This window comes from Emydura macquarii, unplaced genomic scaffold (assembly GCF_026122565.2).
Source record: "Emydura macquarii macquarii isolate MOO-44397 ecotype Brisbane River unplaced genomic scaffold, CSIRO-AGI_Emac_v2 contig_2676, whole genome shotgun sequence".
NCBI classification, from domain to species: Eukaryota; Metazoa; Chordata; order Testudines; family Chelidae; genus Emydura; species Emydura macquarii.
The window spans coordinates 24,904,019-24,929,519 of NW_027132813.1; the positions used below are offsets into that span (position 1 = coordinate 24,904,019).

Here is a 25,501-nt window from a genome sequence, read left to right on the forward strand (position 1 = left end):
AATTATTTTAATGCCTGATTTTGTTTACGGGTATGCGTACTTTCTGTGATTCTATTATCAATCTACAGTTCTATAAGTGCGAAAGATTTATGCTTTTAAAAATAAACATTTATTCTTGCAATAATGTTCCTTCAAAAAGGAATATCTCTTGGAATAAGAACAAGCATTGTAAATGCTGAAATCTTTGGAATTCTCCATCTCTTTCAAGTGGTCCAAAATGTTATATATAGATGTTCCCAAACTTCCTGTATCAGTTTGGAAGCCTGTATTCACTGTATTATTGAAAGACTAGAAAGGCTCTTTTTTGACAGAAGAAATGTCACTCTCCTTCTCTTCTGCATCTTCATGGAGCATATTTGTATAGAACGTGAATTATATCCCGACCTATTCTCTGCCAATTACTGTTGTGCCTTCTCTACAGGATGAGGAATGTAGATATTTCCAATTTCATCTAAGGTTCATTTTTCTTTCCGAAATTACCTCATTTTAAGAGTGCAAGGATCTCTTGTATTATGGAAGTGTAAGTTAACTATATTGTAATGGGAAAGGAAGAATTATGTGTGTTTCTCATCCATTAACACAGGTTCAGGAAAGATGATGGCTGAGATGTCTTCCATTCTTTGTTTATGACTCTTGCTGCTGCAGTGACTACTGAATTAATAGGCTGGCATTTTTGACTCTGTGCTTGCCTAAGAGAGTAGAATAGGCACAAAATCAAGACTGACCTTGTCTTAGATTATGGTTCATCTTCTAATACAACCAACCCTCTGCTGCAAGAATTTACTCATATAGTCAAGAAATAAGAATAAACATAAAGGAAACAAAATCCCAATCAATCAAAACAAAACAAAAATTCTCAAGTTTCCTTGATTCTTTTTTGTTCCTTCTTCCCTCCTCCTCCCCCCCTGCCCCCCCCTCCCCACCATTTAACACTCAGGGCTAATTTTGGCCAAGGGCATAAACTTTGGATGTTTTGCACACAATCTCTTGTATGCAAGTCTCCAGTATATCATAGATGACTATTAGTGCCATACATTTGGTTTGTATGCTGTGGAGTACAGGGATTCACTACTTTGATGAATTCTCCTTGGGGTGTTTAATGGCTTTGTAGTCAAACTTTGTGAGTTGGTTGAGATCATGGTAATGTTTACTGTCTCCTGATTTGCTTTGTCTGAAGAGTTTAGATTTGTTTTGAATCATTCACAAATATTTGTTTCCACTTGATGAAAAATTCATTTTTTTTTCTAAATCTTTTGACTGCACCCAATTCTCATACCCAAAAACATTTTTTTAGGAAATGAAGATGGGGGAGTATAAGAGGGAGTGTGTATGTGTGAGAGAGAGTGGGATAGATTGAAACTACCCAGGGAATTAAGGATGGGACTAAATCAAAAGAGTAGAGCCAGGATATCAGCTTCAACAGCTGAAAAAAAACGGGCATGTGGGAACCAAGGAAGAGAATAGGAGCTGCTATAATTCCAAAATACAGTTTATGCAGATATATTTGTTCTAACTAACTTTAGTTTGTTTGCCACACTCAATAAACAGTTTTTGAAATTGTGACACATTTTCTGTTCCTTTGTTGGTGGTGATGATGAGATACGGACATCTTAAAAAACTTGTTTGTGCTTATTATGCAAATAATACCAATTTGTAATGGTTAAAAGGGCATGCTTCTACTTTCTCATGGTTTGAAAAAGGGGTGAAACACTTAATCAGCATGTCATCTGGCTCTAGTGACTGGTCCACAGAGAATAAGAGCCTACTACTACTGCCTGCTAATGGAGGTTTTCTTTCAATGCAAGCAGCCTTCAATGGAGGTTTTCTTTAAATGCCAGGGTCTGTATTTTTGGTGCTGAAGGTCCTTAGCTGTATCTTTGCAGATATCGTGTGCTGGTCGATGGGTACAGTATTTTAAAATAATCTTGGAGACACTCAAATTATTTTAAATACATTCTGACAATTTTTTTAAAAATCTAGTTTGAAACCTGTAGCATTGAAATTAATACAATAAACAGTTTAGGCTCCATTTATTACTGAACTTATATGTAGGTTCTTTTTGTGGCTCTTAATTATTTGTTAAACTGTATTCTATAGTTTAAACATATGACAGCTTTATCTTGATCTGTAAGATTTAATCTGCTATTACTCCTTTTTTTATACGAGTGCAACATCATTTATATTAATAAAGTTAAAGCAGTGTAAAAGCAAAACAACTTATTAGTCAGCTTTGTTCCACTTACCACAAATGAGTAAATGTATTAAGTTAAGAGTACATATAACTATTAAACATAATTAAAAACCTTTTTTGAGAATTGGGTTTGTCTGTTTTTCTCATAACACTTGTACTGTATGGAATCTAATTAAGCAAACTTTGTTTCCTTTTTAAATAATATTTCAGTATTGGGAATACAATCTTTTAAGGCAACCTCCCAGATTTTAATTTGAACATTTTATTTTCAGAATACTGCTCATTATCCTCCCCCTAGTGGCTAAAATAATATCTGTTCATGACATGGTAATGAAGGGTGTAGTGGAAAGGTTTCTGAGGTATGAAAGTGTATGGCAAATTTACTGTTGAAGAGAGGACTTAAGGATATTTTTGTTACTTGTTGATAAAATGAAAATATCTGTTGTCTTCTAGATGTAACAATGGACTCTTAAATGTTGAAGATGTTCTTACAAGTTTTGACAACACAGGGAATGTCTGTAAGTTTTTAATTTATTCTATAAGTACAGTATTATTTTGGTGGAAGTCTGATTTTTGTTAATATAAAGCATTACAATATGAATTTTCTATGCCAAATCTGTCTTACCTGGGAAACACTGATACTATGGTGATGGTGGTATATAAAACCTTATTGCAGATAAATGTATGTTTATGCCATTTTACATATTAAAATTGTAAAAAAGTCAAGTCTTATCAATGCAAACTTCTAATGTTTGTTTTTTCCTGTATATTTTATTTTGGAACTAAGACTTATGTATTGTGCAGCAAGAGTTGTGGGCATGTTGCTGTACACAGCCCTACATTTTAGAAAGACTGGAAACCTCTTGTCCACTACTTAGTAATAGAAGCAGGTAACTTGCAGCATTTGTATTTCAAGTTGAGAAACCATTTGTCCTCCATCTCTTTGAGGAGACACTTTGTAGTATGAGTGAGGAAAGAAACAGAGTAGATTTTCAACGATCTTACGTTAGCCTACTCTGACTCTGGTGCAGTGATTCATGACTGGCATTAGTGCTACCAAAACAGACTATAGATATAGGCTGGTATTTTGTCTGAGGACCTATTTGCAAATCTCAAATAAACGAATAAAATATTCTACTTATTGATAACTTTTAAAACAATGGTGTTGAGAAGACCTGTAATATATTGGAAACAAAAATGGTAAGTGGGGAGGGAAGGGAGTAGAAATATTTCTACATGTTTTGAACATCACCATAGTAAAAGTTACACTATCTCTTGTATAGATAGTCTGCATGCACTATGTGCATGATCCTTCAATATCTCATACTGTATTCCAGGTTTGTTTGTTTGCTTTTTTTATTTAAGATGACAGACTTAAAGAATAAAGTTGCGGGTCTCTAAGGTTCACAAACTCAAGAGACAAATTAATTTTTTCTTCTCCTCCTCCAAACTATGACATGAGACTATTCTTCTCAAATATGGCTGTTTCACCTCAAAAGTATTGTCTGTTTCTCCTTTTAAAGTTATATTTCAGTGAACACTGACAATTCAGGAGTAGAAAAATATCAATTTATTAAAGTAACCTTTTGACCTCAAAGGAAAATAAATCTAAAGTATGGATAGCTGTTTGAGACTAATATTCTGTGGCATCCATTCTTGACTTGGTAGCCTTCTTCCTTTTTTAACACTGCAGACTTCTTCTGCGCAGGCAAAAAAAATACTTAGAAAATGTGTTTTTGAAGTACAGCCAGGTAAGTGAGGTAGTTCAGAGATTTCAGAAGAGAAATGAGATCTAAAGGATTTACAAGTAGCCAAAGGAATAATATCAAGGCTGAGGGAGAAAATCCGATTTTATAATAAAGGCTGATGTCAGGGACAATGAGAGTCACCAGTAGCTGGATGATTAAGACAAGTAAAAGGATTGGGAGAATGTGTGGATTTATGAGGACGCCTTAGGACTTTTGGGGAAAAAACATTTGTGTACTGAAAACTCCTGTTTAAATGACAGAACACATTTTTAAAAACCTGAAGTTATCATAGATTCATATATTATAAGACCAACAGGGACCAGACCTCCTGCGTATCACAGGCCATAGAATTCCCTGAATTAATTCCTATTTGAACTAGCACATATCTTTTAGAAAAACATCCAAGCTAGAGTTTAAAAATTTTCAGTGATGTTGAATCCACCGGAGCCCTTAATATGTTCTTCAAATGGTCAATTACCCTCACTGTTTAAAAATTTGCACCTTATTTCTAGTCTGAATTTGACTAGTTTTAACTTCTAGCTACTGGATCTTGTTATATCCTTGTCTGCTAGAGTAAAGAGCCTTCTACTATCAAATTTCTGTTCCCCATGTGGATACTTATAGACTGTGATCAAGCCAACCCATAAACTTCTTTTTGATAAGCTAAATAGATTTCCTTGAGTTTTTCACTTATAAGGCATGTTTTCTAATCCTTTAATCATTCCTGTGGCTCTACTCTGAACCCTTTCCAATATATCAACATCCTTCCTGAATTCTGGATGCCAGAACTGGACACAGTATTCCAGTAGCAGTTGCACCAGTGCCAAATACAGAGGTAATATAACCTCTCTACTCCTATTCAATATTCTCCTGTTTATACATCCAAGGATTTCATTAGCCGTTTTGAGCACAGAATTACACTGGGAGCTCATGTTCAGCTGATTTTCCACCATGTCCCCCAAATCTTTTTCACAGTCACTGTTTCCCAGGATAGATTTCACTATTTTGTATATCTGGCCTGCATTCTTTGTTCCTAGTTGTGTGACTTCACATTTGGCTGTTGTTTGCTTGCTTGCACTCAGTTTACTAAAGCAATCCAGATCACTCTGTACCAGTGATGTGGCCTCTGCATTATTTATCATTCTCCCAGTCTCAGTATAATCTGAAAACTTTATCAGTGATGATTTTGTTTCCTTCCAGGTCATTGATAAAAATATTAAATAGTGTTACCATTATCAACCAAACTTGTAATTTCATTCCTCCCTCCTTTCTCTCCCTCCCCCCGCCCCCCCCCCCCCAAAAAAAAAAAAAAAAGAAGTTAATTTGACAAGATCTGTTTTCCGTAAGCCATCTTTATTTGGCATGACTGATATTATCCTCCTTTAATCAAGTAACAGCTGTTCCATTATTTTGTCTAAAATCAATGTCAGGCTGATAGGCCTTTAATAATTTAGTTCATCCCATTTACCCATTTAAAATATCCTTATTCTGTGGGCAGTTAGTTTTCTTTAATGTTATTTTACAATAAAATTGATACCTGTGACTTTTGTACAGCAGTTTCTAAATTACATTTAAGGAAATAGTTTTATTAGAGCATTTGCCTAAACATTCTGAGGTTAGATTATTCATTATTTTCTAGATGTCTCCTACCTTGTTTTTCTCCTGTTATTTTTATGATCTTTTTTTATATAATGCAGTGTCTGTTTTTAAAGAACTCCACCTATATCAAATGACAGCCTTCCCTAAGTGACAATCTTAAGGCATTACCTAGCATTTTACAATGTTAAATTACTTCTGTTAAGCAACTAACTCTAATGGAACCAGTAAGTGATAGTGTGATCCTAGGCATCCCGTATTTATACCCTACACACTACTGCAATGACATTTTGTTCAAAATATGCCTTGTGAGATATCATTTAAAAACTAATAACACATTGGTTATTAATATAATTGCATGTGTTAATGTCATATGTGAAGTTATGGATTTCCTCTCTGTGATGTTACTAGAACATTTTTAAGACCAGACAGCCAAGCCTAGGTAAGGTGATAAACAGGTCTGTTCTAGACAAAGGAATGTGGGTTTACCTTAATTTACATAGTAGCAGTAAACAGAGCCATTGAGCTAAACCAGCAGGGATTATTCTGATCCTGAACTTGAGGAGCAGAAAATTAATGTGGCTCCTGCACCACAGGGAGTCACAGGAGGCTTTCCTGACTTGTAAGACAAAAACAATCCCTTTGGGGAAATGAGGGACAGAGAGAGACTCCATCTTTATCCTTCATCTTAGGAGGCAAAGGAAACAAGCAAATTGATCTCTGTAATGGATCCTGGCAAGGCTGGCCAGGAAAAGCTGAAAAGGAAAGTGATGGTGAGAGAAACCATCTTGAACAAAGACTGTATCTTGCTAGATTAAATTTTAGTTTTTTAGATGTCTGTTTTCATTTTTATTTGCTTGTACTCCTTTCTATCTTTATTCCTTCTACTTGATATCACTTATATTTTTGTTAATTAACCTGTTTTATTTTTACTGTAAACCAATTCAGTGTTGTGTTTGAAGAGAAGGGTGTGTTTACTCCAGTTAACTTAATAAACTGTAATGTGCTGACTCTTTAAAAGAGCAGCAAACTTAATATCTTCTGTGAATGCACAGTGGTAGGGGCTATGCATTGCAGAGAAACATCTCTGAGGAGTTTGGGGGCTTAAGTTTACTGATTTGTTACCTGCTAGTGAAGTTTGGGCTGGGAGAGCCTTGAGGAATTTGCCAGTGAGGATGACAGACTGGTGTGGCAGGGAGCTGTCACACAGTCTAATCTCTAGCAAAGGTCAGTCTTGCTGAGGCAGAGAGGTGACACAGTGACTCACAGCTCCACCTGTCCCCCCAGCGTGTTACAGACAGATACAGCAATGGTCCCATATACACTAACTCCCTGTCCTGGAAAACCTGTTGAGTTAGTATGGACTTTAGTACTTCTAAGGTACACATTATATATATATACACACACTATATATAATATATATAGGTTGTTCACAGGAAACTATACTCTTTGCATAGATCTGTACAGTGCTTTAGGGTTTTTGCCTGAATTATCAGATAAAAATATAAAATGTTTGCATTTTTTGTTTTGCCTACCATATATCTCTGCTAATTATCTGAAAGACCGATGTTTTGGCTACAAAAGAGCTTTTTATACATTAAATATATGCTTTTATTAAATATTGATATATAAAGTGTTTTATAAAAATGAAATAATTTTATGTATTTGTGCATCAAATGTTTTCTAAACCATAACATCATTTTGGTATCAACTAAGTATGATTTAATATTTTATTTCTTAGCTTTTTCCAGTAAAATTCCCAATTACCTGTGTTAACACAACTTCCTTCAAAAGACCATTTATTGTTAGTCTCTTGTGTGGTTTAGTACCTGTTTCATTGTACTTTACTCTTTTTGCCCATAGTTCTTTAAATAGTCCTGTGACATCACTGTACATCACCAAGAGTACAATGATAGAGCAGGTGGAAGTACATATTACCTGTTGTTACACTCCCAGTAGACATTAACTCAGTATAAGATGGGCCACTAGCTGGCAGCATTATATAAAATATAAATATACTGATGTTAAGGAATACATGTGCCTGCTTCCAAAAGTATCACCTGATACAGGTAAGATTCTATGAAAAACGGAATTAAAAAGAACCTTGAATAATTCTTTTATAGAGCCATAGAAGAAGCAACAGTAAGCTATGTACATGAGGCTTCTGGCATTAAACTGGAAATTGCTGCTGTGTAATGTCTTGCTCAGACTGCACCCTAGTGCCTGGTTTCTGTCTCTTTCTAAAAAAACATTTGAAAGGATATATTTTTCATTAAGATTACTGCTAGAAGGTGGGATAATCACAATTAGAAATCAGGATTGTTATTGTTTTATTGTTTTGTTGTTGTTTTATTATTTTTAAGAGTGTGTGGTTTTTGGATTTTGTTGAATAGTTCCCTAGGTGTCTTTGGGGAGCAGTTTGCATTGAAATATCTGTGCAGATCTCTTATCTTCATACTTACCTTCCACTATCAGACTTGTGTATAGGCAGGAGGTGGGCTGGTAATAGGTAAGAGCAGTCTGGGATGGAGGAATGATTAGTTCATTCTCCCTGGAAAGCAGCGTGTCATCTACTAAGAAGGTGATGCAGCCCTGAGCTATGTTAACTTTATCATAGGCTACTCCTTTAAAGAAAGTTCTGGGAGCTGTGGCCAACTGGTGAAGCCCTAGCAGAGTGGTCCAGTGCAGCTGTGCTGACATCATGGGGTGGTATCAGCAGGCTCTGGGGGTAGACATACTGCTCATTCCATAAGGAAACATCCCCCTATAGCAGTAGAAAAATTGAGGGAAAAGTCTGCAAGGAGAATCTTGAGTGTTTCCTCCCTTTGGCCTCCTCCAATGAAAGCAGGCAATCTGGGCCCACAATTGTTGCACAATTATATCATACATTAGACAGCCTTTGATTGATTTTTTATTTTATTTAATAAAAGTAAACCTAATCAAGTGAAGTGACTAAAAGATTAAATTATCATGAGTATAAATCTCCCTCATTGCTTGCTGCAAGCCTAAACAAATTCGGAAGCTGTGAAACAAAATTGTTAAGCATTGTGAAGTTTTCAGGAAACATCCACTTGACACCACCATACACTTTTCACCCAAAGAGCACACTCTGGAGTGTTGTCGTGATGTGTGTCATCACATCTACCCCAAGAAAGAGTTTGCTTAGAAAAATACTTTTCTCTTCTGTAAACTTCATAAGAGATTATTTAATTGTGCAAACATTCCCTTGATTTGAAATCATTATAAATTCAATTTTTTGTTTTCTAGTTATTTGACTATTTGTATGATTCCATTTGAGTGTAAAATTACATGTTCTGGAACTGAAAAAACTGCAGAGGGTGCTGCAGTTACAGAACTAGCCATGCATATACTCTAAAGTAGCTGCTGCAGTAAGCAGATATAATTACTGTGAAGACTTAAACTTTCAACATTTAATAGACAAATGGTAGGTTTTTTAATTCTAGTGACTGTTTTAACTATACTGTAAAATTTCACTTATAGAATATGACTTAGTCAAACAATATCATATAACTTCTTTGCAGCTCGGTAAGAATTCTATCTGAGGCATACTTATTAGTGAACTCTGACAATGATGGGTTACTTTCTGATTTTCACTAGTAGTTTGCATGATAAGTTGCCATTTTTTATTATAATATTTCTTTTTTTTTACCATTAGCCACATATAGTCTTGTGCTGTAGTGCAGTGGACAATTATATTGATTTGGTAATCTGTAGGAACTGATATGGAGAGATTTCCTTGTTGACTTGCTTCTCTGTGAGAAAGAGAAAATAATACATACCAAATTATTTCTCAAAGTTTAGTTAAAAAAGGTGTTGGACTTAACTAGAAAAAGCAGATATTGTTTTGTACAATAACATCTTGAAAGATATTCATTACATGAGTATGCAAATGCACATCTTTCAGTCTGCTGTTCAGTTGGATATAGTAATACACTCAGATAAATGAAGGTAGGGGAATAGTCTAACATAAATTCCATCCAAGATAAAATTACATGTTTATTTGTAGAGTCCAAAGAGCAATGTATTTTCCTGATACATGTTTTTAAATATCTGGTTTGGTTGTTTGCCAAAAATGTCATAGATTGAAATCTCAACATAGATTTCTGAAAGCATGATGACTAGATATTTTTCTTGTTACTGAACTCATTTTTAAATTCTATTCATCATAAACAATAGCGGAAACTCTCATTATCTATTGAATTGTTTTTACTCTAGTGAATTTTGATTGAGATATTAGCAATTCAAAAACATCAATGTCATCTTTTAGAATATGGATATTGTTTTTACATATTTGATTCCCTCTCATTCCAAAATGAACGATTTATTTGAGTTTTGGAAAATAACAGTGAGCTGTGTTTCTCTCTCTTCTGCCTACTGAGATAATGAATATTTTTCAAGATGTTATTGTATGAAACAATAACTGCTTTTTCTAGTTATGTCCAACTTTTTTGTACTAAACTTTGAGAAATAATTTGGTATGTGTATTATTTCTCCTTTTATTTTCCATAATTTTTTCAATCAATGTTTTTTCAAATTATGTTAATTTTGTAAATTATGGTTTTTCATTCTAAATCAATAACTATTAACATAATTTTCTTGCCTCAATCTTTTCCTATTTTTAGAAATCTGCTGTTGTGGAGGAAAGCACGATGGCTAAATTACAGAAAAGAACAAGATTTCGTTACACTCTCCTTTTTTTCTCAAATAACTGGAAGTAGAGGCTGTGTTTTCTTTCCCAGCAGTGGAATGTGAGGTTCTCTTCAGAGGCCTACTAGTTTCTTCATAGGTCTCACTGGGTAGCTCAGAGATATCTGAGCTCCTCTATGGAGAGATTGTGGCAGCTATGATTCATTACGCCTGAAAGGCGATGCCATCAAACTATCTGGGGAAAAGGGTAGAGGTGCATGCTGCTCCTGCATTGCATGTAACATGTCATTCAGTTAGATGCCACAAGGGAGTGAGAGACATTCTACAAATGCTGATGCAGAAACTCCTTCTGCTCCTCTGCTTTTGGGGGCACTCTTTGTTTTCTGTGATAGAAGAAGTATTTCCCTCTTGATGCTCCCTGCCATCCATTCATTACTAGCTGTCCCCTTAAAATTGCCATTTAGCTTCTTCCTGTGGGTATAGTTGTCTCATGTAATTGACGTTTAGTAGTAGTCTTGGTCATGTCAGAACTTCATACCTCCTTGAGAGAGAAATGGGTACAACTTACATTTTTAAGTGAGTAAATGCAGGATGTGTGCACCTCCCAGAGTATATGAGTGAAAGAAATGATCTATTTATTATGTACATCCTGAGGATAGGTTGTCCCTTGGAAAGTTACAAATTACCAACTTCCAAGTACTGCGTGTAACTTCCTAACAGTTTATTTTAAAATATAGGCACCTAAAAATTGTCTCACTTTGTCTCTGCAGGGGGAGCCATAGTAGTGATATACCTTACCAGCCCCAGGAAGGAAAAGGTACCCATAGGATAGATACAGTCAGAGGTTATAGTATTTGGCTTTAAGACTTCAAAATTGTATCAAAATGGGACACATTTTTCCTCTTTTAGTCCACTGCTCCATTTACTCCTTTGCACTTCTGTAATGTTTTCCACCCAAGAATCTCAAAGTACTTTACAAATGCTAAAGAATTAAGATGCACGAAGTTAGTGGAACTACCTCTATTTTACAGATGGAGAAAATGAGGCACAGAGACTTAATGATCAGCCTCAGACTGCAGAGGAAGATTTGCATTAGAAGTCAGACTAAAATTCAGTCCTCTTCCTTCCTAATGCTGTATATGATCTATAAGTTGATACTTCCCCATTTACCAAAGAGGGGACATAACACTGGCCTTCCAGCAATCTTTCTGCTTCCTGCATTCTAAGGTCTGTTCCTCAGACGCCTGTAAGTGAGAAGAACCACTACCGCAACCCCATAGTTCAAAAAACCTGCTTCCCACCAAAATCATTAAATATTAATTAAAACTATATAAAACAATTCATATTAACATTGTTGGACTCCTTGATTTTTCCGAGTAATAATGGCTTTGCATATCTTCTATCAGATTCTAATCAAAGCCATCCAGACTCAACACACATTCAGATATAGTCCCAGAAGTGATTTTAAAATTCTGTAAGACTGTTCTAAATGTTTGCCAGCATACAGCTTGCAGGAGTTAAACTGGAAAAGAAAAGTAGCAGTGGTACTCTTTGAGGCTCCTCCCACAAATCAAGTTCACATGGTAAATCTTGTAGAAGTTCAAAATGTGATCATGCATGCTCTGCTGGGCATCTTTGGGCTTAGCGGCTCCTTGGTGTGCCACAGATTCCCTGCTGACCTCTGTTCAGCTCGGTTTTCCCTTTAGTGGGTTCAGAAGACTCCTGAGCTCTGCTCTTTCCCTCTGTCTTGTTGGCTTCAGAGGTCAGTTTTGATGGTAGTGGAAGGAATAATCTGTGATATTCTTACAACCATCATCCACTTATGATCCGAGAAGAGCCAGGAGAATGATTCAAGTATTGGAAAACATTTCTTATAGTGAAAGACTCAAACACCTCAATCTGTGTGGCTTATCAAAGAGGAGGTAAAGAGGTGACTTGATCATAGTCTGTAAGTACCTACATAGGGAACCAAAATTTAATAATAGAGTTGTCACAGGGAAACACTGGCCCTTTAAGAGGCAAGAGGCCTGTGACTAGTAAACTCACCCCCACCCCACATCCTCTAATTTGTCTTTAAAGAAGGCAGCTGGGTTCTAGAGGTGGGTCATAGTTGCCTGGAACTCTGTCAGAAAAAGGGCAGGTGGGAGCTGCCTGAGAAGTCCCTTAAGGAATATAGAAAAGGGATGGGTGAGAGCTGCTTGAGCTTAGCAGAGAGGAGACACAGAAGGAGCAGCAGATTTGTGGGGGGTGGGGGAACCTGGAGATAGCAGTAAGCTCTGCAGGCCATCCCTGGGAAGAGGGAGGAATTGCAAGGAAGCCAGCAGAGGGAGATGCCTGCTGACCTTCCTGAGCCAGAGAGCCATGGCCAGAGAGGGCTGAAGACTGGGGTGAGGTGTGGTGAGAGACACTGGAGCAATACCTAGGAAGTGAGCATGGTGAGAGAGACACTGGAGCTGCACAAAGCATGAGTGTAGAGTCAGACATTGGGGCTGTATGTTGATGGACTGTTGGGGGTTAGGTTTGTCATGGTTTATACATGTAGGGCTTTATTTTGTGATAAATTAACCCCACAAGGGCTATTTGTACTCAGAAAGACTATGTGGACTATTTCGAGGAAGCACTGAAGGGAAAACTGAGGCAGATGCACTGGTTGTGCGATGGCCTACTGCTGGAGCGCATCACAGGCAAGGGCTGTAATATGACAAGATGTAACAATATTCAGTGGTTGGAAGTTGAAAGCTAGATAAATTCAGACTAGCAATAAGGTGCAAACTTTTAACAGTGAGAGTAATTAACTACTGGAACAACTTACCACGGATTTCCATCACTGAACATTTTTAAATCAAGACTGGATTTTTATTTGAATGATATGGTCTAGTTCAAACAGGAGTTAATTCAGGCAAGTCCTATGGCCTGTATTATATAGGAGGTCGGACTAGGTGATCACAGGGGTTCGTTCTGGACTTATAATTATCTATGATGTCCCTCACAGTAGCATGTGTAGATCTTCATAATATGAATATGTCCCTCTTCTTTCTTGTATGCTTTTATGTGCAGTGTCATTTAACAATAATGGTATTTGAATTATTGCCCTTGAGCATGAGAGCTACCCCCCCTTGCTAGGAATTCATACCTCTCCTCTATTGTTCAAGGCTACCTTTAGACACCGGCAGATATTCCTGCATCCATGACACTCAGGTAATATTCTGAAGGCTTTTTCCAATGATAAGGGCTAGAGGCTGATTCTAATTCTGTAGCATAATGTGCCAGCCTCAAAGACAGACAAACAAAAAACTAAATGCAAAAAAAGTGCCTTCTCACTGAAGCCCATGGGCTGTCCCATTTTAAACCTTAACTGTTTGTTGCCTTTTGTGAATTATTGTTGGGAATACATTTTATGTTGTTCTTGTATGTAGGTCCAGGTAATTTTACCAAATTGTGTGTCCAAGAATGACCTTGTTAGTGCTGAGTATTTGCCAAAGATGACTGGTGCTGGAGCCTCCGAGTCTATGTACTCGGTCCTGTGGGAAGGAGATGCCTCATACTGCTCAGTGGTGCTCTCTTCCACTGCCTAAGGAATGGCAAAGGCATGCTATAAAGAGAATCCTGGCCAATCCTCCTTTCTACAAAGACGAATGGTAGTTAGCAGTGGAAAATGTTAGGTTACTTCAGGCTCCCAATGGATTATGGAGGACTTGCCTACAAGGATAAATCGTGACTCCTTGATTTCTGTGAAATCTGTATAGAATTATCTAATGGTACTTAGATTATGGGAATGGGATACTTTTCAGACTACATTTGAATATTCTGAGGGGAAAAAAGGATCATTGCCTAAACTGCCATTTTTCAAAAGAATGTGAGTGATGAGACATCCATTTACCTCTTTGAGTCAGGCACTCGATACACATCTGTCTTGCACTGAGAATATTTACAGGCTGACCACAAAAGCTATCCTTATATGGATGTTATAAGCAAAGCTTTCAGAAATAAATATGGACAAAGCTCCTCAGGCTAGGTAACTGTACATGAATACAGTGAGGTGATTGTGCTTGCAATTTGTGTGCAGTTATCTGTGCCCAGGCACTCCAGTTTGTGTGCATTTAGCTGACTGTTTAAAAAAAATTGTTCTGTGTGTCATTATGTAGTCATTTTAATATAGTAAAATGTGTTGCCAGGTGTAATGTTTCCCTAGTGCAACCTGGACTGGTGTTACCCCAATCCCTCACTCTCGGAGCCCATCTTACCCTGCTGTGTTGTGAGAACCCACATTCCTGGGTTGTTCATCCACAGCCACCAGCAAGCAAGCTGCTCCTAACCGAGTGAGTGACTGATTCTAGCTAGCCACTCTTTGGATTATACAACAGAATGATCCCAGGCAATACCCCTAGTTCCAGATACAACCCTAGGAACTTCCGTCTTACAATGTTCAGTGCTGCCCACTGAACACCGTAAGCTCATATAAGTTCATCAATTTAACAAAGAAATTGATATGCACCAGCCTTGTTATTCCCAGTGACGTCTCCCCCACACTTCAAACCAAATGCTTTAGATAAAACAAACAAACAAACAAATGTATTAACTACAGAAGGATTTTAAGTGGTTATAAGTCAAAAGATTGCAAGTCAGATTTGGTCAAGAGAAAACAAAAGCAAAACACAGTCTAAACTAATCTTAACACTTTCAGCAACCTTACAAACTTTGGCTGGTTTCCCTTCAGCCAGGCTCTCCCCTTTAGTTCGCACTTCAGTTGCTTGGTGGTGTTTGTAACTGGAGGTGGAAGAGAGGGAGCATGGCAAATGTCTCCCCTTTTTAAAATATTCCTTCTCCCCTGTGGGAGTTAGGTGACCAAACAATGTCCTTGTATCGTTTCATCCATGTTCTGAGTCAGTGAGCATTATCTCATTGTGGTTCCAAGCTGGCCAAAAGAAGGGAGAGTCCAATTGCTTCTTTGTTGATGCCCAGGCCAGTCCTTTGCTCTTGGAATGCTTAGCTGGGTTTGCTCTAAACATGCCTTAATGAGGTGCAAACTGCCCCTCTGCTCCTGGAGAGTTTTGCCTGCATCTGTTTCAAGCCATCTTTGGGAATCATAGGGCTGGAAGGGACCTTGAGAGATCATCTAGTCCAGTCCCCTGCACTCATGGCAGGACTAGGTAATATCTAGAATATTACATAGTGAAGCTTCATAACCATACATCTAACATTGCAACAAACATATTACTATAACAGTAATGCTCAGTATGTCATGAGCATTCCAGAAACATCTTATATATGACATACTTTGCATTAAACAATACACAATTACACTTATAAGGGTGAACATGGGAGTGCAGAGCGTCACACCAGGATACATCTGCTTCTCAGTAACTTGCTTCTTCTGTTCCAGTGTTACTGTAATCTGAAGAGTATATTGGAACCTCTGCACTGTATTCCATCTAAATTATCACAAGGAACTAGATCTTTCCATTTAAATTAATTACAATAATTTTAAGATAGGCTATAACATCTTTAATTAGATTGGTCATAGTAGAAGAATTAGTATTTTAATTAAATGTAGGAATTAATTGTATTGTTTGGTAACTTTTCTTAATCATCTTTTAATTGAAAGTGGGTTGGATGACAATTATGAATGTTGTCACTTTAGCTGGCATATGGTATATATCAGTGGTTCCCAACCCGTGGCCCGGGGACCAAAAGTGGCCAGCGGGGTCTTTCAGAGTAGCCCACGGCTCCGCTCCTACTGGCTGCAGAAGGGAGCCGCTGCCTAAGTACCCAGGTGGAACTTGTTGCCAGTGCAGGCTCCTTGCTGCAGCCAAGGGGAAGGGAGATCAGCGCTCCCTTCCCCCTAGCAGTAGCAAGGAGCATGCCAGCATGGCAAAGTGCTCTGCCTGGTCTTTAGGTCTGGGGTCCCTGCTGGAGCCAGTGGGAGGGGAGCATTGATCTCCTGTCCCCTTAGCTGCAGAAGGGAGCTGCTGCCTAGGGACCCAGGTGGAGCTCACGTTTCCCTGCTGTAGCCAGGGGGATGGGAGATCCTCCTTACTGAACTCCTTCCCTCAGGCTGCCGTGGGAGGGGAGGGGGGCTGCTGGTGGAGACTGGTGGCCCTTCAGGGTTGTAAAAATTATATTTGTGGCCCTTGAGCCAAAAAGGTTGGGAACCACTGGTATATACTAACCCTACAATTTTTTATTTACTGCACAGCTTTGTTTTGAATCAAATACTTTGATATAATTTCAGAGCAATTAAAATGAATAATGGCAGGCCAGTTTCTCTCTCATAACTTGTTACAGTAGGATGTTGTGGTTAGACAATATATCCTAGTTATTCATATAAGCCTCAATGTACTCTAGTGTCCTTTTTCTTGTATCCATTTTAGAAATATTTCAAATGTGATACTCGTTTTTTGTGGAGTGCAGAGAAAACCCATTTATGCAAAATGTTTCTGGGACTTGGAAACATTCAGATAAATGGGATTTTAGATAATCTGGATATTTATCAGGTAACGGATTCTTGCTGAATGATGTAACCTAGATTCCTAATACAAGGGCATTTCAGATAAATGGGATTTACTGTGTACTCCACAAAAATTAATTGATGAAGACGTATTATCAGGAAGTTGCCCAAGTTATCATCTCTTCAGTTATTTTTAGGACACAGTCATATGGAACAGCAGAAAACTATCCTGATGAGAAGGAAAGATAGAAGAATAGTAAGAGGCCAATATGGCTGGTAAATCAAAAAGGAATCCTGCAAAAAGTGCAAACATGGACAAATTGCTAAGGATGAGTACAAGCATGCAAGAACAAAATCAGGAATGCTAAGGGACAAAATGAGTTACACTTAGCAATGGACATAAAAGGCAATAAGAAAAGGTTGTATAAATACATTAGAAACAAGAGAAAGATGAAGGAAAGTGTAGGTCCACTACTTAGCAGGGAAGGAGAGCTAATAATGGATGGCATCAAGAAGGCTGAAGTGTTTAATGCCTTTTTTGCTTCAGTCTTCACTAAAAAGTTTAACTGTGACCAGATACTTAATTAACAACAAGGGGGAGAAACACAAGCCAGGATAGGGAAAGAACAAGTTAAACAATATTTAGATAAATTAGATATATTAAGTCAACAGAGCCTGAAGATATTCATCCTAGGATACTTGAGGAACTAGTATCTATCTTTAAAAACGGGAATGAACAGGACCTGGGGAATTATAGATAGGCTTGGCAAAATTCAGGTTATTTTTAATATAATTTAGATGAATAATATTGATGTCTATTTGTAAGCATTTTTTTCAATTTTTATAATTTACATTTTCACGGTTGCAGGAAATTATGGGGGGAGGTCAGATGATAATTATTTAATGATATCAGAAGTTGAAATTAAAAAAGGTAACGCTTTATAACTATTAAAACACAAATTGTCAATATCACATGTCAAAATATACTATACACATGTCTAACTTTGCCTATCTGTAAATTTCAGTGATTATTAATGGAAATATTTTTTCATTGGTTTGTGTGTGTATGGTGAGATTGATATTTACTGACATTTACCAATAAAAATCTAATCCTTCCAAGCCTAATTATAGATCAGTCAGTCTAACCTCTATAACTAGAAAAATACTGGATAATTGTGTAATAAATAATGGCCAACATAGATTTGTCAAGATCAAATCATGCCAAACCAACCTAATTTCCTCCCTTGATAGCATTACTAGCTCCATGGATGCGGGGAAGCTGTAGACATGATATAACTTCGATTTTAGTAAAGGTTTTGACACAGTCCCAGATGATATTGTCATAAGAAAACGAGAAAATGTGGTATGGATGAAATTTCTATAAGGGGGGTACACAGTTGGTTGAAAGAGTAGTTATGGTAGTAAGTATAAGACCTGTCATAAGGCCTGTAAAACAGGCTAAGGTCTAAGTGGAAAAAGCCAAGTGAAAAGGAGTATAAGTGGAAAAAACCAAGCTAGCTGAAAAATGCTGATACTGCAAGCATATATACTGCCAAAATATTGTCAAAATATTAAATTATGTAGCAGATATAGGAGGTCCCAAGATATTACAAAGAATTAAGTCCCTAAAATGACACTTTGATGAATAGAAATGACTAAAAAGTGATAAATGGAGTTTTTGCCCAGATCAGCCAATTAATGGAAAAAGGTGGTATTAGACTACGTCAAGAGGGTGACAACTACCTACGTCAAAGGGGGCAGGACGGAATTGTATGCAACAATGCATAAAAGAGGGTATCAGAGGGAATAATGTTGTCCAGTCTGGGGGATAACAGAAAGTCCCGCCGTTGGGCCGTTGCCATTTGACCCAGAGATACTCCGTAGGTCACTTCTTATTGTGCCGCACGCAATAAACCTTGCCTGGGTGCCTTCGTTGCTCAGCTAATCTGTGGTCGTGTCGATTCATTTGATCATGAGAGCCGTCTTGGTTTCCTGATCAGAGCTGGGACAGCATCTACATGGGGCCACACGCACGCAGCCTACACTGATAAACATCGGTGACCAACACACCGTACCACAGTTATCAATGGCATGCTGTCAAATTGGGAGGACATATCTAATGGGGTCCTGCAGTGATCAGTCCCTGGTCCGGTACTATTCAATATTTGGATAATGGAGTGGAGAGTATGGTTATAAAAATGGACGGATGACACCAATCTTGGAGGGGTTGCAAGCACTTTGCAGGACAGGATTAGAACTCAAAACAATCTTGACAAATTAGAGAATTGTTCTGATATAAAAAAGATGAAATTCAATAAAGGCAACTGCAAAGTACTACACTTAGGAAGGAAAAATACAAAATGGGGAATAACTGGCGGGGTGGTAGTACTGCTGAAAACGATCTGGGATAGTGGGATCACAAATTGAATGTAAGTCAACAGTGTGATGTAGCTGTGAAAAAGGCTATCCTCATTCAAGAGTGTATTCACAGCAGTGTCATATGTAAGGTATTGGAGGTAGTTATTCCCCTCTATTTGCCACTGGGGAGGCCTCATTTGCAGTACTTTGTCCAATTTTGTGTACCACACTTTAGGACACATGAACAAATGTGGACAGATATGGTGATCAGTTATTGTCCACCTCCACAGAAAGTACAACAAGAAGTAATCTTAATCCACAGCAAGGGATGTTAGGAAACACTTTCTAACTATAAAGATAGTTAATCATTGGAATAGGCTTCCAAGGGAGGTTATGGAATCCCACTCATTGGAGGTTTTTAAGAACAGGTTGGACAAACACTTGTTAGAGAGAGGCTAGATATACTTGATTCTGCCTCAGTGCAGGGGACTCAAATAGATGACCTCTTGAGCAGTGGCATACCGAGGCGGGGTCCTGGGGACGGTCATCGGCCAGGCCCTCGGAGCCGCCCCACCCCCCATCACAGGCATCCAGGGCATCCTCCTGGCACCTCAGGCGCAAGGAGGGAGTTGCAGGGACCAGAGCCCATCACGCCCCGTCAACCCCTGCCACTGGGCAGCCCCCGCTGCCCCCCACGGCGGGAGAGTAGGAAATGGGCCTGCAGATCTCCCCTGCAGGGCGCTGCTGCCGATGGGGGTGGAGGTGGGGGAGAGTGGGACACGGGCCACAGACCCCCCCCGCAGGGTGCTGCTGCTGATGGGGAGGGATGCACCAATGTAAGTATGGCCCCTGGGTGCCAGAGACCCACGGTATGCCACTGCTCATGAGGTCCCTTCCAGCCCTACATTTCTACTATTCTATGAAATGCGAAATGCTAATTCCCACCCCCTATGGTGCTTTATGTCTGACACTAACCCTGCAGTACTTGGTTACTATTAAGAGGGTTCTGGCTCTTTTAAACTCCAAACATTTACTTACCGTTAAAGAGACACTGTCAACTTGAAATCTAGCCAGTTTAAAAAATTTACTTCAGGCCCTAACCTTGCCCCTGAGTTCCCTTGCCAATTTTTGCGTTTTTATAATCATATTTTCCCTTATTCAAGACCTCTTTCTCCTACCATACAAACAAAGGAAATGAACTGTATTATTGATTTGTATTACTATAGCACTTGTAAGCCCTATTTATAGACCAGGATCCATTGTGCTATGCACTGTACAAACAGAGCAAAAACATGGTTGCTTCTCCAAGGAGCTTACAATCTAAGGGTAGACAAGTGATAACAGGTGGGTAGACAGTGAAACAGACTATATGTAGACCTGAGCTAAAGTCAGTGGAAGTATGTCCATGGATTTTGATGGGCTGTGGATCAGGCCTGAGATAAGAAAAAGGAGTTAGTTGAGCAAGAATCTCTGTGGGAATAAAAGGATTTGTGTCATCCCCATCACCATATGTTTAAGTGTATATGTTTTTCTGGTGTGTATAAAACCATGTGGTTTATTTTCTTTTATTACATTTTATCTATTCTTAAAATATTATTACTATTCTATTTGTAAACATGAAAAACACTTTCTTTTAAATTAATCTTGTGCTTCAGACTTCTACAGTATAATTCACATGCATGCACAGTAAATTATCAAGTAATTCCCAGTTAGAAACAATTCTCTATGGTTTCTAGTAGCAATTCTGCATGCTTACATTGATCAAATTATATAGTAACTCTCTTGAGTGAGTAATTACAGTAGAACCTCAATAGCATGGGGGATCCATTGTGAACTAGTGAAGTTTTTTTTTTAAATGGCTCCAGCCCTTTTACCTTCTCATTCGAAGGGGACTCAGCAATATTAGGTATATCGTGGTTTGCCTCACATATGACAAGGACAATAGTAATGACTGTGCATTATGCCAAAGCAGTATGGCCCATTCTTAATCTTTTCACGCAAATGTATTGAAGACAGTAGGTAAGTGATTGTTATTATTATTGTTTGCATTGCAGTAGCATCTAAATACAAGACATTTGAATTCTGAGTTGCACATAAACAGACATCAAATTTCTTTAGCAGTGACTGGATTACGGTGGCCCCCATTCCACAAATCCTTATTCATATGATTAACTTTATAAATTAAATAGTCTTATTGAGTCCCCATTGAATTCAGTGGGTTCACTCATGTGCAGCAAGTTAATGACGTTCATAAGTGATTGCAGAATAAGGCACCTAAATACATTTTTCGAGGATTCAGGGTATTTCCAGTAATACATAATGACAATACTTCAGATACTGAGAGCACCTTATTTGTTTTGGCAAAAGTCTCTAAGAGCCCCCATTGTAGGTAGTCCTGTTACTGCAGAATCATGAAAATGGGCATGTGTGTTAATTTTTTCGATAAAAGAAGAGCAGTGTACAGTAGTATGTTTATACAACTTCTAATTATCTAGTTTAACTTTGCTAATGGTTGCTAAGCATTGGTACTGAAGTATTTCTTTCTTTCCTAGAGATCATGGTCACTTCATTAACAATCTTATCATTTTGTTTTAACTGAAACCTTTTTAATGTTTGTTTTTCCTGTCAGAATATTGTAGAATAGGATAGTCAATGAAGTGACAAAAGTTTTGGGTGTTTTTGTTTGTTTGTTTTTTGTCTGTAGTTTCTGTGAAGATGAGGGAATGAATTGAATGAAACATTACATTTAATATAGAATTCACTGTTGTCTTTTATATGGAAAGTCACCATAAGCTTCTCTGTGTGTAAATTTTTGTGCTTCATGGAAATGAGAGAATAATAACACTAGTTTGATCATCTGTGCTATCCAAACTTCTCCACATAACTCTGTCTGCATCTCAGTGCTCTCATGCATTCCAATCTTGAGGAGTGACTGCCAGTCATGCTAAACTGTGTTGTGGTTTTGTGACATGCACAGATGTCCATTAAGAACTAGGATGGAGGCCCTTACTCACTTTCACTTGTAATATGAGCCAGGGTTTGAACTTTGAGGAGAAAGTACATTAATCCTATTGTATTGCCCAGTTCCCAACATTCCGTAAATGTGATAGAATGTAAACTGACATAAGCCTTTATTATAGCAGTACCCAAGTGTGTTGGTGATTCTAACACCTGAGAAATGATACTCTGCAAGTCAGATTCATCATATGCACTGGAGCTAAATTAATAAGAAACAAGGTAATTTTTATAACTTGGTCCTTTGACATTTAATTTTATTGTCAAGCTCTGGCATGTATTTCATGAATTAAATTTGCCTTGTTTCAGACGACTTCCACAGAAACCTATGCATTTCTTATACTTTTAACATGGAGCTTATAAGAATGTTAAGTCAGCTCTCAAAATAGTCTTTTAAATTAAATACTCAAACTGTTTACACTTAAATAATCATCAAAGAAGGTATTGTCTTTTATTTTTACCAGTCTTTATAGAGGTTCATTTTGTCTTCATGAGTTTGATGCAGGATTGCTTATGCAGTGCCAGATAACTAATTTCCCAATTGATATAAATGTTTCTATATTCAGATAGCTTCTTATATTGGTGCACAGTTTAGGGCAACTGCACCTGTATTCCCTCTCTATGTTCCACCAACGGCACTCATTCTAGGCTTCTGGCTCCTCACCATCACTTCTCTTGGCCAGAGTGTGCACTTTTTCTTTCCACAGATATGAACAGCATAATGACCCACAATTATAAATTACCACACAACTCTTTATAAGCAAGCACATGTATTCTTAAGTTGCAAGCATTATAGAGACAGAATATTAAAAACAAAATAAAAAATAATTTTCATGCATGCTAAAAAGCTTACCAGAGGTCAACCCATCTCTGATCTCTGGCTCTGGTAAGGATCAAGGCCTTCCAACTTTTCTGCAAGGATTGGGGCCTTTTCTTGTACAAAAGGTCCTTTTCCATTTGCTGGATCAGAAAAAAGAGCTTGAGTCAGTTTAAACTCTGTTTATCCAGACGTCCTTTCTTTGCTTGTCTCTGGAGAAACCAATTTGAACCTGTATATTCAAGCCTCTCTAGGAGGGTGGTACCTCTCTGGGGATTACAACCTGGTTGGTTTGCCTTAATCACTACCCACTATTTTTGTTTCCTGGAGGAGCTGTGGAAGCCCTCCCTCAGGCATGAGAACACATTCATTTAAAACAATTAACCCCAAAGATACTTAAACTTAATTCAATAAGGTCTCCCAAGTAAATGCAGGAAATGGCCATCCCTGTCACAATTAGTAACCAGTTATGGCGTCAAATGATCTTTCCATATTTGTACATAAAATGTCTTTCTATACATATAACAATCATATCAGGCAGTTGTTATGTGGAGGCTTGCATTGAGACACAATATATCTCAGAAAAAACTTATGCTATTTTAAGCATTTGAGAAATACAAAGGTTTTACCTTTTAAGTAGAAACATGAGTTGGAAGTAACCAATATCTTCTGAATAACGTTCCCCATTATAAAATGTACTCCAAGTTTAAAGAATGAAGACTTCAGTGTTTATAAAGGAAATCAATTTCAAGAAGGATATTTCTCAAATTCTTTGTGTGGAATTTAAACTCAGGTTTTTCTTTGAAAAAGAAAAGGGATGTTGGTACAGCCGCACTTTACCTTTAGATTTATTGCACTGGTAACACAACTCTGTATTCCTTCTCCTAAAATATGAATGTTTTACATGGTTTGTTGTTTCTTGACCCACATTCCTTATAGTTACAATTGTTACAACAATTAAACGTCTATTAAATATTTTGTGCAAAGCACAAATTCCAATAACCAATACATCTTTTAAACTTGGCACAAAAGAAGACAGTATAACATTAAAGCAAGGCAAAGTTTAAAATGCAGCTGTCTACATAACATTTTAGTGGTCAGAAGCATGGTTTATGGCAAAGGAGGTTATCTTTTTGATGTTTGCTTGTCCTTGGGAGACAGAACAGAAACCCTCTGGAATTTCTTTAACCAGACTGAATATTTTAACTAAATAACTAACTAAACATGCACAGGTATTGTTGTATTTTCACACATCCGGTTATAACATACTTGTAGCTATATCTTAATAAAGACACAAACAAGCTTGTAATAACCTAAACAAATTTATAATAATGTTGTTATTTTTTCATTGAGGTTTCACTTTCACAGCTACATGATCTAGTGGTTAGATAGTGGAAGTGGGAGTCAGTAGGTCAGGCTTCTAATCCAAGTTCTGACAGACTTACTGTGGGACCTTGGTTAAGTCATGGAGGATTACATTCTCAAAAGTGTCCACTAACTTTAGGTGCCTCAACGTTTACAGTGCCCTACTTGAGACACTGCTTGATATTTCAGAAATGTTGACCACCTGCAATTTCTGTTCAAGTTAATTGAAGCTGTGGGGCTCAGTAGCTCAGCAAATGAGAACTTCTGTGACGAACTTTTTGAGTAGCCAAAAAATTAGACGCTTGAAATTAAAAACCAGTTTTGAAAATGTTGGTCTTACCCTCTTTGTGCCTCTCTTTTCCTGTCTGTGCATTGGTGATAATAATGAACATAAATTTACAGAAATAAGATATAGCATGATAAACATCTTTTTATATCAGAATAACTGGGTCTACACTGAGGGGAAGTACTGCTCTATCCATACCAGTTTCAAACTGATGCATTTAAAGTGGTACAAAGATTGTGTATAGACAAGCCTTTAGGGCTTGATCCAGCAATGGACTTAAGCATGTGCTTAATTTTAAACAAATGAATGGTGCCATTGACTTCATCTACTCACATGTTTAGAGTTAAATATTTGCTTAAATCCCCTGCTGAATCAAGACATCTGGGCTCAATTTTTCATGTGGTAGTTATGCAAAGTAGCACTTATTTCAGTGGAAATACTTGTGTGAATAAATGCTACACTTTAACAATACATTTGCTTTATATGGCCCTAAACATCACTATACCTCAGTTTTTTTCATCTCTAAACTGGAGTAATTCTACTCCCCTACCTCAGAGGTGTTGTGAAATTTATTTAGTGTTTGTAAAATGTTATGAGATTCTTGGATGAAAGGCATCACTACAGAAGTACAAAATGTCATTTTCTTTTGTTTCCATTATGTGCCATGTTAAAATATTGTACTAATAATGGACTTATATTGACAAATTTTTTAAATGCTGAAAATATCTTTGATTGGAGAGCTAATTTTCATCCCCAATCAGACAGTGCTTTTTGCATCACTCATTATATTTTCTCTTTAAATCTATAACAATATTAAATCCCTGTAATGAAGAGATATTTAATTATTCACTCTAAAGATGTGAGATGGGATTAGATACTGATAAGTAAATGTCTGAGCTAACTCCAGCATGGTTTACTAGCTTGAAGATAATGTAGGAAAATATTTTATCCATACATTATGTCTCAAGGAGAACCATCAGTATGATTTTTCCTGAGATCGGGGGGTCAT

The 25,501-nt window shown here is 37.5% G+C and overlaps 1 protein-coding gene across 1 annotated transcript in view; it reads left to right on the plus strand.

Moving 5' to 3' along the window:
- Positions 1-25,501, plus strand: part of CAMKMT (calmodulin-lysine N-methyltransferase) — a 335,286-nt gene that overhangs the window by 22,950 nt on the left and 286,835 nt on the right. The window contains exon 3 of the mRNA XM_067565423.1: positions 2,645-2,709. Coding sequence (XP_067421524.1) covers positions 2,645-2,709 — 65 coding nt within the window. The remainder of the gene's footprint in view (positions 1-2,644; positions 2,710-25,501) is intronic.